At 44.4% G+C, this 14,485-nt stretch overlaps 4 protein-coding genes across 5 annotated transcripts; all 4 read left to right on the top strand.

Moving 5' to 3' along the window:
* Window positions 1-301: 301 nt before the first annotated feature.
* Window positions 302-1,731, top strand: mif (macrophage migration inhibitory factor). Its single transcript, XM_079268576.1, has 3 exons — window positions 302-491; window positions 1,143-1,315; window positions 1,448-1,731. Exons 1-3 carry the CDS (start codon window positions 384-386, stop codon window positions 1,512-1,514), a joined length of 348 nt encoding a protein of 115 aa, XP_079124702.1. The 5' UTR covers window positions 302-383; the 3' UTR covers window positions 1,515-1,731.
* Window positions 1,732-2,053: 322 nt separating this feature from the next.
* Window positions 2,054-4,015, top strand: LOC306777453 (macrophage migration inhibitory factor-like). 2 transcript variants are annotated; one of them, XM_079268575.1, is made up of 3 exons: window positions 2,054-2,214; window positions 3,403-3,502; window positions 3,736-4,015. In XM_079268575.1, exons 1-3 carry the CDS (start codon window positions 2,107-2,109, stop codon window positions 3,867-3,869), a joined length of 342 nt encoding a protein of 113 aa, XP_079124701.1. In that variant the 5' UTR covers window positions 2,054-2,106; the 3' UTR covers window positions 3,870-4,015. The 2 variants fall into 2 exon arrangements, with proteins under 2 accessions (XP_079124701.1, XP_079124700.1); XM_079268574.1 differs by having other exon boundaries at window positions 3,403-3,575.
* Window positions 4,016-5,181: 1,166 nt separating this feature from the next.
* On the top strand, window positions 5,182-9,514 carry LOC306777794 (uncharacterized protein). The gene is made up of 5 exons (XM_079269081.1): window positions 5,182-5,310; window positions 5,915-6,294; window positions 6,515-6,642; window positions 7,004-7,064; window positions 7,370-9,514. The coding sequence occupies exons 2-5, from the start codon at window positions 5,991-5,993 to the stop codon at window positions 8,635-8,637; spliced, it is 1,761 nt and encodes a 586-aa protein (XP_079125207.1). The 5' UTR covers window positions 5,182-5,310; window positions 5,915-5,990; the 3' UTR covers window positions 8,638-9,514.
* Window positions 9,515-9,911: 397 nt separating this feature from the next.
* Window positions 9,912-13,946, top strand: LOC306777836 (uncharacterized protein). The gene is made up of 4 exons (XM_079269138.1): window positions 9,912-10,483; window positions 10,680-10,798; window positions 10,926-11,043; window positions 11,512-13,946. Exons 1-4 carry the CDS (start codon window positions 10,123-10,125, stop codon window positions 12,498-12,500), a joined length of 1,587 nt encoding a protein of 528 aa, XP_079125264.1. The 5' UTR covers window positions 9,912-10,122; the 3' UTR covers window positions 12,501-13,946.
* The last annotated feature ends 539 nt before the right edge of the window (window positions 13,947-14,485 follow it).

The raw sequence follows: 14,485 nt of genomic DNA, 5'->3' as shown, positions 1-14,485 counted from the left end.
TCAGCACTGCTCAATGATGCTTGAGAACACTGCGCGTGCGCATTACCGTAATTATCCTACACTCTAGAAGTACCGCACCCCAAAAAAAAAAAATGTTTACATTATTTTGTACTTAATGTGTGATGTCAACAGTGGTGGTGATCTCTATTTTTTTAAAGTAAATAATAATCCTAGAAAAATACTTCCTCTTGGTTGACGTTTTGTTTAGCGTGTCAACATACTTGTCATCCAGGACGCATGGGGGCGCTGTGGTCAGGTCACGAGACGTTTTTACGCTCTACACGCGAGGAAGAGGCGTGTTTTCTTCCGTCTGTAGGAGGCAGAGAGCAGATCCGCAGCATCCGCAGTAAATTAAGTAAAGGAAGACTGAAACAGGAGTAATCATGCCGATGTTCGTGGTGAACACAAACGTGGCCAAAAGTGAGGTATCCGCGGCTCTGCTGTCCGAGGCGACCGAGGAGCTGGCCAAAGCTTTGGGCAAACCTGCACGGGTAACTGGCACGCTGATTCCTGCAGGATCTAGATTCTGTGTTCAGTGAACACTGTTCACTGTTCACTTTGAAACTAAAGGGGCATCTGCCTTCATTCTGTCCTCTATGGGTCAGATCGATAGATTAACTTCTCTGCTGAGGGCTTAAACGACCAACACCTGCAACCTGATTTCCATTTAACTGCAGCTAAAAGTAGAAATTGTACGTTACGTGAGTAAAGGTGTGTTCACACCTTAAGGCTAGCTTCTTATGCAACTACCGGAGTTGTACCGATGATCTCTATGTCAGTTTATCACATTGTTAGGCCCAGGTTTATAGATATCCAACATTAGACGAAATGGACTGCGTATAAAGAACACATTTAAAATATAGGTTTCAATTGTAGTCAGGCGTAGCTACCACTGACTGTATTGTTTCGGTGGATTTGGGGATTTTAGCAAGCAGTTCTGTAACATGGCGGTTTTGAGGGCTGATTCCATTTGTAGGGAAGTTATAATGTAGGTTAAACAGTCAAATTAAAATAATTTGAAATTTCACCATATATTTTTGGAATCTTCAGGTCGGGGTTGCAGTGGGCGGGATTTTGGGATTTGAATTCATGACTTAACTCTTTCCAAAATGCTGAGCTCAGTTTCGTGTCTCTGTCACCAGTACATTGCTGTGCGTATCAACCCTGACCAAATGATGATGTTTGGAGGAACGGGAGACCCCTGCGCAGTCTGCTCCCTCCACAGTATTGGCAAGATCAGCGGCTCGCACAACAAGCAATACTCTAAGCTGCTGTGTGGACTGCTCAACAAACACCTGGGCGTCTCTCCTGACAGGTATAGCAAACACACACAGCAACCAGTATGTACTGCACATCATGTGATAAATAAAGTACAACATGGTGACGGAAGCACACCGACTCAAATACCCCTGTGCCTCGCATAACTTTCTTTTTGTGTCTATTTCAGGATTTACATTACATTCGTTGACGTGGATGCAGCCAATGTGGCCTGGAACAACTCTACCTTTGGCTGAGCTGGAGGTTAACCCACTGAAATAGAAGATAATTACAGTACTTTACTGTATATATGAGCACAGTTAAAACAGACAGGGAAGTCAAGATGCAAAGACACCTGGTAATTGCAAGGTCAATATGCCGTATATGGCAATCTTATAAGCACTTAGTTGGGCCTGTTAGCTTTGCAATGATCCTTTTTTTCCATTAAAATGCAATAAAGAAAACTCTGCAGAAAATAAATTTGTCTCTGTTGTCCTTGATTGTGTGTCTGAGAAAGACAAACTACAAGGAAAGTATTTTTTATTAGATTCAACTCTGGAAAACACCCAAAAGTATTTTATTATTAGCACAGTTTCTTTCACAGTTTGTATCATTATTTTGTTGTCAATTTGATGTCATTTCATGACGAAATCACACAAAAAAAACCCCGTATCTTCCACATGGTTGGCGTTTCGTTTGCGTGTCAACAGAAGGGTCTTCCAGGATGGATGGAGGCGCTGTGGTCCGTTTTTCACATGTTGGCACGCTCTACAAGGGAGGAAGAAAAGTATTTTCTTCCGTCTGTAGGCAGCAGAGAACTGGGAGAGACGACACTTTTACGGAGCAATCATGCCGATGTTCGTGGTGAACACCAACGTGGCCAAAGGCGAGGTACCGACGGCTCTGCTGTCTGAGGTGACCGAGGAGCTGGCCAAAGCTATGGGCAAACCTGCAGAGGTAACGTTGGGCCAGGGCCGCGCTGATCCCTGCAGGATCTATGTGTTCACTAAGAAACTAAAGGGGCATCTGCCTTCACTATGTCCAATATAAATCAGCTCGATAGGTTAACCTTTTCTGATGACGGATATAAGACCAACTCCTGAAGTCTGATGTCCATTTAACTGCAGCTAAAAGTAGAGATGATACATTGCATGAGTCTATGTCTGAAGCTAGCTTATTATGCAAACTTCGTCGTGACTGTTATTTGTAGAGATAGCATGAATAGATGATTGATCAGCAGCGTCAGTAACAATATAAACCCTCGGATTAAATGCATGTCTTCTATCATGGCATACAAACTGCTGCTGATTACGTTTATTAAAAATACGACTCAATGCAAAATCATTTTAGAAAGTTAAACGTGTATTTTTTTTGCCACCAAAACTTAGTTTGTATCATTGATAGGCACATGTTTCCTGACATATACAACATAAAAGGGAATAGACTGCCCATAAAGTAAATATTTCAAATATAGGTTTGAAGTCAGGCGTAGCTGCCACTGCCTGTTTCTGGTAATTGGGAGATTTTAGCAAGCAGTTCTCTAACATGGTGAGTTTTGAAGGTGTTGAAGAAATCATTCAAGTCCAGTTCAGAAGTTGCTGTGGTGTTGTGAGTTTATTATAGCATGCCGGCAAACTGGTGACCTCACCGACACAGAGCAGATCTGAGCCGGTAGGTTGACTCCGAACAAATGACGATATGACATTTAAGACAGGGAGCGAGAGCGGTGTTCAGACTGTATGTAAATACTAGGAAACAGAGGTTATGGCAGATTATGACAAAGGAAGAGGGGCATTCACATGCAGACCTGCAGGAAGGACACACAGTGGCACAGTAGGGGGGCTGAAGTAACACCCAGGTGTCATTCGGTTAGTATGTCTGGACTGGCCACAATGTGTATTCTTCATCAAAGGCTAATTCTAAAAGTTGTATGTTTGATGAATGTTAAATTTGGCTCTTTTTAGGCAAGACATGTCAAGATAATTTCAGCATCTCTCCACCAGAATCATATTAATCAGCATTTAGACCATTTTGTAGGGAAATACTATTGTAGAGTTAAAGTAAATACATCTTCAGGTTGGGTTTGCAGTGGGACTTCACTATTTCAGAAGTCCTGACCTCCGTTTTCTGGCTTGCATATTCCAGAAAGTTGCTGTGCATGTCATCCCTGACCAAATGATGATGTTTGGAGGAAAGGGAGACCCCTGCGCAGTCTGCTCCCTCCACAGTATTGGCAAGATAGACGGTGATTACAACAAGCAATACTCTAAGCTGCTGTGTGGACTGCTCAACAAACACCTGGGCGTCTCTCCTGACAGGTATAGCAAACACACACAGCAACCAGTATGTACTGCACATCATGTGATAAATAAAGTACAACATGGTGATGGAAACACATCGACTCAAATACCCCTGTGCCTCACATAACTTGCTCTTCATTAATGTTCATTAACCTATTTCTCTTTGTGTCTGTTTCAGGATTTACATTAACTTCTTTGATGTGGATGCAGTCAATGTGGCCCGGAACAGCACTACCATTGGCTGAGAAGGAGGTTAACCCACTGAAAAAGAAGATAATTCCAGTATTTTCCTGTTTGTATGAGCATAGTTAAAACTGACCGTGAAGTGAAGATGCAAAGATTCCTGGTAATTGCAAGGCCAGTGTGCCGTATGGCAATTTTATAAGCACTTAGCTGGACCACTTAGTCTAGCACTGATAGTTTTTTCCAGAAATTGCAATAAATAAAACTATGCAGACCATAAATGAATCTCTGTTGTCTGTGATTGTCTGTCTGCCAAAGACGCACTAAAATATATATATTTTTTTATTAAATTCAACTCCAGAAAAACACCCAGTGAAAAATAATAGACCTTTTTCAATGCCTACAAGCACGATACCAGGCTTCACCATTGCCACCTCTCTGAGCCTCTGAACTATTTAAAATAAGATAAAGGAATGAAATAGAGAAACCTACCTACAGAAAAGCCTACTTTTGGCCCAAAGGAGTGAAAAAGAGCTGTCAATTATGCCGCTTACTTGAAACTATCTGACCCAACTGATGACCTATCGACCTTTGCTTGTCCACATTGAACCAAGTGTGTGCCGATGTTGTGAAACTATTGTTTGCCTGGTGTTCGTGTGGGAATGTTAATTTTAATACTCAAATTTATTTGCATAACTGATTTCTTGCTATTGGAGGGGAAGCCAGAATTGTGTTCTTTTCATTGACATTGCACAATTACAGTAAAAACATCAAACACATATGCATTAGCATGCCTATGATAAGGGGGACATTTCACCATGTCTTTTTTGTGTTATATTTGTATTCTCATATTGTACAGGTTACTTTTACACAGTGGGGTTTATCAGTCAAAACAAAAGCCATAACTTTTTTAATCTTATTGCTTCAATCAAACAACAGAGCGGATGAATCATGTTATTGTGTGACATAAAGTAGTTCTAGCAGCAGAGCACGCAATATGATCAGCAAGCTGTTGGACGCATTAGTCATGCAAACCTTTTGTAATCCTGTCTGAACAACACAGATTGCATAGTACCATGTCATTGTAGTTTTGTGTCCACCTTGTCACCATGAACATGTGATTTAAAAAGTCACAAACAGAGCAATGTATTCTTAATTGAAAAATATATACAAGTATTGTTATCAGTTATTTCAATGGAACAGTTTCCTTAAACTTGACAGTAATCTATTACAACTTGTTTGTATCACTTAAATGACCGTCATTTTAATAACAACAATCTTCTTTGACTCGTCTCGTGTACAACAAGTATAACGTTACGCCAACCGGTGCAGCAGCCGTGACGTAGTACTGACGTAACCTTTCCCTCCCTCTTGGGGATGTCGGGTGAAAATGGCGTATGGACAGTTTTAACGTTTGCTACACGTTGACTAACGAACGGCACACAGACGCGGCGGACTAACGCGTTGCGGTGCCAGATGTGGACGGACTCGTTGAACTGTTCGTGTAGTTTCTGTGGTTCGGACGAAGTTAATCGTCGTAGAAGGACGGCAGCTCTCCTCGTGCCGAGCGGTCAGTATACATGTCGCATAGATGGTCAGTGTCCCGCCATGTAGACTCCATACAACGTATATTCTCAGCTTGCAACCCACGTTTGCAGTTTTTGTCATCGCAATGTCTCCTGGTGTTAAATATGGTCATCGCGTGTGCGTAACGTTAGCAGGAAGCGCTGTCGTCGAAAGCGAAATATATTAAACGTTTGTTATTAAATGCACGTCAACCGTGATGTGATTCAGAAAGACGAGTATAGGTTATTCATCTAGGTTTCGTTATTTAGCTGTGAAGCCAGCATTACCGGGGTTTTGTTCATTGTGACGTTGTTCTGTACACATTTAATGGCTGGCACGTCTTGGCGCTAAATCCCGATGCTCATGCCTAATGCCACTTTGGGATTGTTGACGTCCAAACAGTCTTACCGTCTGTGTTGTTGCTGGTGAATGACCCACTTTGTCCTCAAGTCAAAACATCAGAGGTCCATCGTCATATGCTTGAAACGATGTGAAGGCTATGAGGCAGTTAGGTGGGTTGATGGGAAAGGAGAGCATCCCTCTTCCTGGGTTAGGGTTAGGGTTAGGCACACAAAACACCTAAACTGATCTCTAACCTCTTTCTTTAGGGTCACGTGGTGGTGGGAAGGGACCAGTACTCCTTGGTCTAAAACATCTGTAAGCTCCTCCCACCCATCTTCAAAGATGTCTGACTTTCTGACCAGAGCGTTCCGGGCCCAGCTGACCACGAGCATGGACTCGGTCCTGAGGAGAGCCGTGTTTGAAGTAATGATGCTCTTCGAGAACAGTCTCCGTGACCATCAAATGGAGCTGGGGCAGAAAGGAGAGGAGGTCGCCCAACTTAAAATAAAGTTGCAGAGAGCCGAGGTCAAGCTGACCGAGATTGAGCGCGGCGGCGGCAGAGGAACGGAGACCAGGAAACGAGAGCCTGAAGACGTCCCGAGCGGCCCCGAACTAACTTCTGACGTTCCTGAGATTGATTTTGAAGGTATAGCGTTCAAATGAGGTGAATCACTTTGACACAATATGCTGCGTGGAAGACATCTCAAGAGAACATATATGTAGGAGCTACATTATACAGAGAAATACGGTAACTGTCCGGTAGCACAGAGAAAGCCTTTTTAACTGCACGCATGTCTAAACATTCAGTCAAATGAATCCCAACATTCCATGTCTTACAGCGTGACCATGTTTGTGTGTCTGTGCAGTACCTGATGACTGGTGTGCTCCCCTGGGCTGCGAGACCGTGACCAAGCAAGAAGAAGTCTTTTGTCCCAGTGTGAGACTGCGCCGGCTGTCCATTGCTCTCTGGCCCATTCCGATCATCAAGCAAGAGGTGTGTAGCCCAGCGGGAAACCTGGAACACTGCCATTCAGTTAGGCAACACACCCCATCTGTGACACTCAAATGTTTTTATTTTATTCTTAGGGAGCTGTATTTAACATTCAGAGCGTTAGCAGCAAACAATGATTTGCTATGTAAAGATATAGAAGAGTCATGTCTACCTGAGCTTCTCCTCAGCTGCGCTGAGTTATAAAGAGCTACAATATCCACTTCACATTTCGGCAACATGGTTGAAAGTCTCAGAACATCCAAAGTTCATGTCATTTCTCATTGCAGATGCAGCTCTGCATGGAGCTTTTTTTCTTCATACTTTGCATCACTGAAGATAACCAACTTTGGGTTGTTTGTTTCAGGTTGTTAACTGTGACATTGGCACCCACCAGCAAACAAAGGTTCTCAGGAGATCCAGGAGAGGTGATCTTATTCTTTCATTCTTTATTTTGTGCTGCAAATTCTATTTATTATTGTCAAGAATGAGTTCTGTCATTGCGTTGTACATTCATTCATTTACGCATATTCAAAGAAAGCAGTTTTATTTTTTTCCAAGGCTCCCATTGTAAATAAGAATAGTGTCTTTGGCAACTTCTCAGGTAAAATCCAAAGCTGAATGTACTGTAATCCAGAATGTAAAGGGTCGGTTCAAACAGACAGTTTGGTTCTTAAATTCATGTCGCATCTGCTTTTTACTGGGTCACAGTTTAATTGTTTTTCATTCACAGGTGCTTCATTAAACGCGAGGGACACACACGAGGAACAAATGACTCGACGACCACCGGTGAGAAGCGACATGACGAAATTGCTCCAAGACATCAAACGGGAATATACTGACGGTGCAGGTCCTAGAAGAAGAAAGCGACGCGTAACGGCAAAAGAGCAAGACAGTACGATGAAGAGCAGAAGAGGGGGGAAAAAGATCGCAGCAGCTGAGTCTCAAGAAAATGAAACGGTGAAAAGTCACAGTGAAAAAAGCTACTCGTGCAAGTTCTGTAAGAAGGAATTTGATACAATGTTTGGCCGAAGTGTGCATGTACGATCACACAAGAAGTGCAAAGGTTGCAAAAAGGAGTTCCCCTTTCCAAGTGCTCTTCGGTATCATAAACCATTTTGCAGTAAACTCAAGAAATTGTTGGAGAAAAAAGCTCAGTCCACAAACCCTCTGAAACCTGAGTCCTGTGATGAAGAAACCCCGACGGCCTCGAGCAAAAAACAGGTGATTGATGAGAAGGAAAGCAGACCTTCCTCTAAGGACCACAGCGCGTCGGCTCTCCAGAAAGATGAGTCTCCCAAAAAGCACTGCTGTGTGCATTGCAACAAGATGTTTCGTAGCAGTGGGAGGCTGAAAGAGCACGTGCGTGTTCACACTGGAGAGAGGCCATACGTTTGCAGCGAGTGCCCAAAGAAATTCCGCGTCAACCAGTCCCTCAAAAATCACATGTTGAGAATGCACAAAGACCAAATGAATATCAGTGAGACAAATGAAAACCAGGCCTGGACCCAGACTTTCGAGGAGCCCGACGGTACCGGTGAGGATGTGATGCCACCGAGGAAAGCCGCAAGTCGAGCGATCAACCATCAAAAAAGAAGGAGAGCTCGCAATCCAGACACAGAGGAGACTTCAGAATGGCAAACCATGGGGACCCGCTGCCCCGATGGTTTCATCTGCGAGCTGTGCCAGAAGCTCTCGAAAAACAAATACCTGTTGATCGAACACTTTCGCACGCACACGGGTGAGAAGCCCCTCAAATGTGACCGGTGTCCTGCCACGTTTCGTTCTCGTGGGCAGCTAAGCATGCACAGGAAGAGGTGCCCCAGTCCCCTCGCGGTGACCCAGTGTGCCAAGTGTGAGAGGAAATTCTCCTCGCAAACAAAGTACATTAAGCACGTGTCGAACTGTCACAGAGATCGGCCTAATTTCTGCAAGATTTGCGGAAAGGGCTTCTTCACAAAAGGACGCCTCAGGAACCACATGGTCCGTTGCCATAAGTAAGCCAGTATACAGTTAGGATCACTTGTCTGTGGACATTGAAACACTGGATGTTGTCATTTATGCTCTTACTGGTTGATGAAGGTTTTTTTTTTTATATATATATATATATATATATATAATAAGCTGTTGAAACCACATCAGTATTCCCTATCTCTGTAAAACTAGTATTAAAAAAATAAATCTGGTGTCGTCCAAGTTTAACATGATTTATTGTGTCACTTCAATCTAAAGTAAGAGCACCGATATTAAAACATCAGTGTCTCTGTCCATCGATACTGTAGAGGGGTCCAGTCCATCACCAAGTACCTTTGTTTTATTTTTTTAAGATTTAGCCCAATATTTTGTAACATTCTGGATATTTTATCTAAACACGTGAAAATAGGAGATCTGATTAAGAAACCATTTATGGAAAAAAAAAAGTGTTTCTGGGTACCGTAATTCAGTGAATACCCGACTGAACGAGGTCATTGAATGCAACACTGCCTTAAAGTAGACCTGCTCTTTGACGACAGTGTTGTAGCTGAAAGAACGGCCTCGGTAGACGCTGTTGTAATCTGTTGTCTCACATTACACGGTATATCCTTCAATCCATCAAACTTATTTTTTTGTATAAACTGAAAGTAAATGTTTTGTCATCTGTACATATTTTTCTACCGTTTGCCTTAATTACGGATAGTGCTGTTTGGTGTCAAGTCTACAGGTTTTTACAGAATTCAAAACAATCTTTTAGATCACCCGTGTGTTGTGTGCTTGGTTGTGGAGTCAAACTGTTCGGACTCATCTTTGCAATTTTGACTATTTTCTGGTCATTTGTCATCCTGTAGAATCTCTTCTGTTACTTTTTCAAATACCTGAAAACATTAAATTGTTGAGGACTTCTTTCATTCAAAATTGTTTTGTTTCATCTGATGCTTGAGTCCTTAAATATGCCAGAACAAAAGTGCCCATGTTTTACGGTTTCAACTGTTCCAAAGGTTGTTTTATTTTGTATTGGTTGTTTTCATGAATCCACATGGGATGATCTTACAACCCTACCACTCTTTATTTTCTTTAAAAGTACAATAGTGTTGCTAGACTTAAACATAGTTGACATTTTCCCCAAATAAAATCCCAATTTTGTACTTTGTCTTGCATGATTTTTGAGGAATACGAATGAGGTCCATCTTTTCAACACCACACATTTATTCTGACTCCACTGATGTCTGCAGTACCCGAACCCCTCAGCTATCTTATCGCGAGACTTGCAAACAATCGTCACATCAACAGACATCAACCTGCTAGCTGGACGACGGGTCGCCACATCTTTTGAACGTGACTACAGCGCTTTCATGAATCAAATGTCAGCCAGTGACTGTATTTGACCACCGGCCCGCCAAGAGGCTTAGTCGACCTGCGTGTTGGCTCGTCTCCATTGCATGTAGCTTACACGGTTAGCTTCAGTGCTAGGCCTAGCTATGGCCTAGCTCCTTAACATGGCAACAACTCATGGCAGCACGCAGATGTAAGGGTCAGCCAGTCGTCGTCGACTTTAAAACATCCTCGCTGACGCACAAGACGATGGAGACCGCGAGGAGCGCTTTCCACGCGCAGCTGGCCACCGTCATGGACTCGCTGCTGGCCGCCGCCGTGTGCGAGATCGCCAAGATCTTCGAGAGCAGCCTGTGTGAGCAGCAGGCGGAGCTAGCGCAGAAAACGGAGCAGATCTCCAGCCTCAGAGGCAAGCTGGAGAAAGTGGAGAGGAGGCAGAAGGCAAAGGGTGCAGGAGGAGGAGGAGGGAGCGAGGAAGGGGAGATGTCACCCGGAGACAGAGAGGGAAGCTTGAGGCAGCAGACCGTGGCAGGAGCAGGTAGTACAGCTCACCTGTTAATTCACTCACTCAGGTCAGAAGAGTACTAAGATGGACATATAGTACAGTGATGTAGTCCAGGTCAATTCTATGTTATCTGTACCTGCTTATCAACGTTTTTTGTCATTACTAGGCTGCTGAACTCGCACCAGAGGCTTCACCGATACACTGACCTACTTTTTTGTGTCTTGCACAGGACTGCATGTGGGAAAGGATACGTCTCCTCATTCAACCCCAGTAGAAGGACTCAGGCAGAGCCTCAGTGGGCTGAAAGAAGAGGTCACAGGCCAGAATGGTCCTTCAGTAAAACACGAGGTCAGACCCTGTCCAGTAACCACTGAAGTAATAAAGCCTTTATTATTCCAGTACAAAGTGACATTGAGCCATGCTTCGGGGTATGCTTTCGTACGTCTTGCAGACCTGTTTTATTTATTCTCCACAGCGTGCTGGATCTCGACCTTCCTTTGGGTCCGTCGCAGTCCAAGTCCCAGACGGAAGCCTCGCTGCCGGGGACCAGAGGCAGACAGAGACCATGTCTGGCACACAAGCCAAGGCCAAATGTAAGAACCCATAATATTCTGCTCCCACTATTGACTATTCAGCCGTTTCAATGCTAGAGCAAGATGGCCTTGGCACTCTTTTGAGTGCAACGGTATTCATTGTTTCCCACAGGATGTTGGGTGGACCTCAGACCCTCTAGTGGGGTGAAGAACGTTGTGCTCTTGTTGACAATCTAGGCTAGTCAAGTACTGCACTTAAGTATATGTTTGAGATACTTGTATTTAACTTTTTGTATTTCCACTTTATATAACTTAATACTTCTAGTTCACTACATCTCAGAGGGTAACCAGTACATTTATTTGACCATACTAGTTGCTAATTACTAGTTAGGCTACTTTGCAGATTCCGATTCGTAATACAAAATATAAGTCAACTAATAAACAATGATGTGTTGTTGAAATGAGTTTTACTATAGATGGCGAGATGAAGGTGCCTCAGTTGTCCTTTTCACACTGATTTCTCTGCAGTGTCTCACTGGGATCAGGACGGTGCAGACCACAGATCTCTCCAGGATCAAGCCTCCACCCCTTTCCTCTCAATCTCCCAGAGCGGACGTTGCTCCCCTAGGCCCGACCCAAGCCTAGCTCAACCAGGGGAGTGGTTACCGGGGTTAACCGCCACACGAGGTGGGGCGTCCGGTCTGGAGAACCTGCAGACGGACGGCACCAGCTGCTCCGGTCCAGCTAGCAGCAGCAGCGGCGCAGACACGCCCTGCTTCCGACCGGGTTTTGTCTCCGACGAGGCCGGCAACAAAGATGACGACAGCTCCTTCCCTTTCCTGGACCAGGAGCCTGAAAACCACAACTCCAACCAGAACTCTGTGCAGGGCCAGGGCGGGGGGCAGAGGGGGGCCCGGCAGGTTCAGCCCCAAGCCCCCTCTGGAGAATCCCAGTGGAGACCCAGAGACGACAGGGGTGGGAGAGGCCCCATCAATCACACACGGCGGCTCACTACCTTTGGCAGCAGAGACCCTCTCCGACCGCAGGCCAATTCACAGTCGCTCCCGCTGCGACACACCAACGCTCTGAGCCACGCTGCGGCTCCCGGCGGAGGGAGCGGACGGCCTTACACCTGCCCATACTGCACCAAGTGTTTCACCTACCCCTCCCACCAGCGCAGACACCTTCTACGCCACACAGGAGTCAGACTGCATCCCTGTCAGTTTTGTGACAAGAGCTTCCTCACTCCCTCTGAGCTCACCGTGCACACTCGCACACACACAGGGGAGCGGCCTTTCGGCTGCGCTCAGTGTGGGAAACGTTTCGCCCGCAGCGGGAACCTGAGAGCCCACCAACGGGACGTTCACATGGGGAAGAGGCCCTTTGCCTGCGCAGAGTGCGGGAAGAGATTCGCCCACAGGGGAAACCTGAGGGTGCACAATCACAGAGTCCATCAAGGAGATCCCTACTACATGGATGAACAGCCGGAGCCTGACATCGGCCCCAATCCCATTTGAAAAGTCCTAAAAAAAAAAAAGAATGGCTTTGCACTTTAATTTTATTTGCAAAATAAAGTTTAGGAAACTTATTTCACTTAACACTTAAAACAGTTTGAACGTATTTAAGGTTTTTGTTTTGTTTATTTGTTTTTCATACGGGGAAACCATCAGACTTCATAATATGTAATTAATAGATAGTCAAAGCTACATTTTACTGAAGTGTCAGAATTATGGGTTACACTTGAGGGGAAAGCTTTGTATTTAATTTACTGTAAATGAATGATATGATATTATCATCCATGAATGAGAAATATTATCTGCTGTTGTAGAGAAAATAACTTTTCTCTCGGGTGATGTTATCCTCCATTAATGTTCTTCCCTGTCTGTCACTGAACATACCTGAGCACCTTTTCACTGCTTGAACTGAAAGAACTACAAAATGATGTTTTTCTCAAAGCTAATAAAGAAACTAGTATTATATGTGGACGTGGCATGCGGAGGTAGGATAGCACAGGTGTACTGCCCATCTCCTCAAACTTTTATTTTGACGGTGTTGTAAAATGGAAACGTGTTATTGCAACTTGTACATAACCGTGTTGTTGAAGAGGAACTGTGCTTTTATTTTCCATTCTGCTTTTGCAAGGTAAAATTAAATATCATACGACAGAAGATTAGTTTTTCTCAGTCGGAGTCATTGATGCTTTGTTCAGTGCGATCTAACATTGGTGCACCGTTCTCTGCCAGACACCAGGGGGCAGTGTCAACATGCAAAAGACTGATTTGGATTTGGACATCATTGCAAATATATTTGTGATACAAGTGTGGCAGTCAGCATGTTTATCCATGTGCCCTATATTTGCAGATCTTTTTCCCTGATGCATGCACTGCCACGCCACATCTGTCATGGTGATGGTCTACAAGCACGTGCTTATAAAGCAAAATCTAAATGTGAGTGTTTGAGTCCTTTTGGTTACTGGGTTAACTTGTGCAAAATCTGATTTCTCTCCCTGCAGTTTGGCCTATATGTAAGTGTGTGTGTGTAAAAACATGAGCAGTTTTGTGCCTTTATAGTAATCACCCTTGACATTACCAAGACATTTTGACCCGAGTCCCTTGTTACAGGATAGCTTCACTATATCATGCCCTTATGTCCCTGTAATTGTTCCTCCTCCACGTCAGCCCTGAAAACAATCCATCCTCGTGATTTAATTAAAATGATGGGCTACAAAATCCACATTCAGCTAATATGTTATGCCCACTTGATTAATTGTCTCAGGACGCTGAAGCCTCGTAGAGCTTCAACTGCACGCTGGTTTTGTGCCCGATCTCTTACACAAAGGCCTACATGAAGAAGCCTTGAGGATGTGGGATGTGTTGGAGGTTGATGAGACATTTGTCCCCGTCTCTCACTCTCCCTTTTCACACGCACACTCGGCTGCTGAGAGAGGCTTGGCTGAGCTGTGGCCATGTATTCCCCAGGCTGCTGAGCCCTTGGTTTGCTCATTGAAAGATTGCCTTCAGTGACCCCCCCCCCTCCCCCAAAGGTCACCTGTGTTTGTCTCTCCCTCTGGGTCTTTATACGCACGAAGTTGTAAAACTGTTTTGAAGGAACGCACAACCAAAGGCCAACCCTTGGTTGTTCTGGGAATGGGTACATGAGTTTTATGTTTATGGATTTATGGGTCAGATCAGAGCAAAGTGTGTATGTGAGTGTTATTAATGTGGAATCCCCACCAAGCAAAGCTGCATGCTCTTACAGACCATTAAGTGAATGTAAGCACTGTATTTATGTCCAGATGAAAGCGCCGGGTCAGATAGAAACCCAAATCTATAACATAGGTGTGTGTGTGTGTGTATTCATAGGCAGAGGTCACATAGGCTTTGCAGTGTTTTCTGTTTGTATGTGTGGTTATGCGTAATCTCATTTCTGCTCTAAGCGGCTTTTCCCCGGGGGGGGGGGGGGGCAACAAATGAACAGCTGACCAATGCTGGAAGGACTGCAC

The sequence above is a fragment of the Melanostigma gelatinosum genome, assembly GCF_949748355.1.
Source record: "Melanostigma gelatinosum genome assembly, chromosome: 5".
Lineage (NCBI taxonomy): Eukaryota > Metazoa > Chordata > Actinopteri > Perciformes > Zoarcidae > Melanostigma > Melanostigma gelatinosum.
Note: the sequence above shows the minus strand (reverse complement) of the source record. Positions and strands in the feature narration are given on the sequence as shown.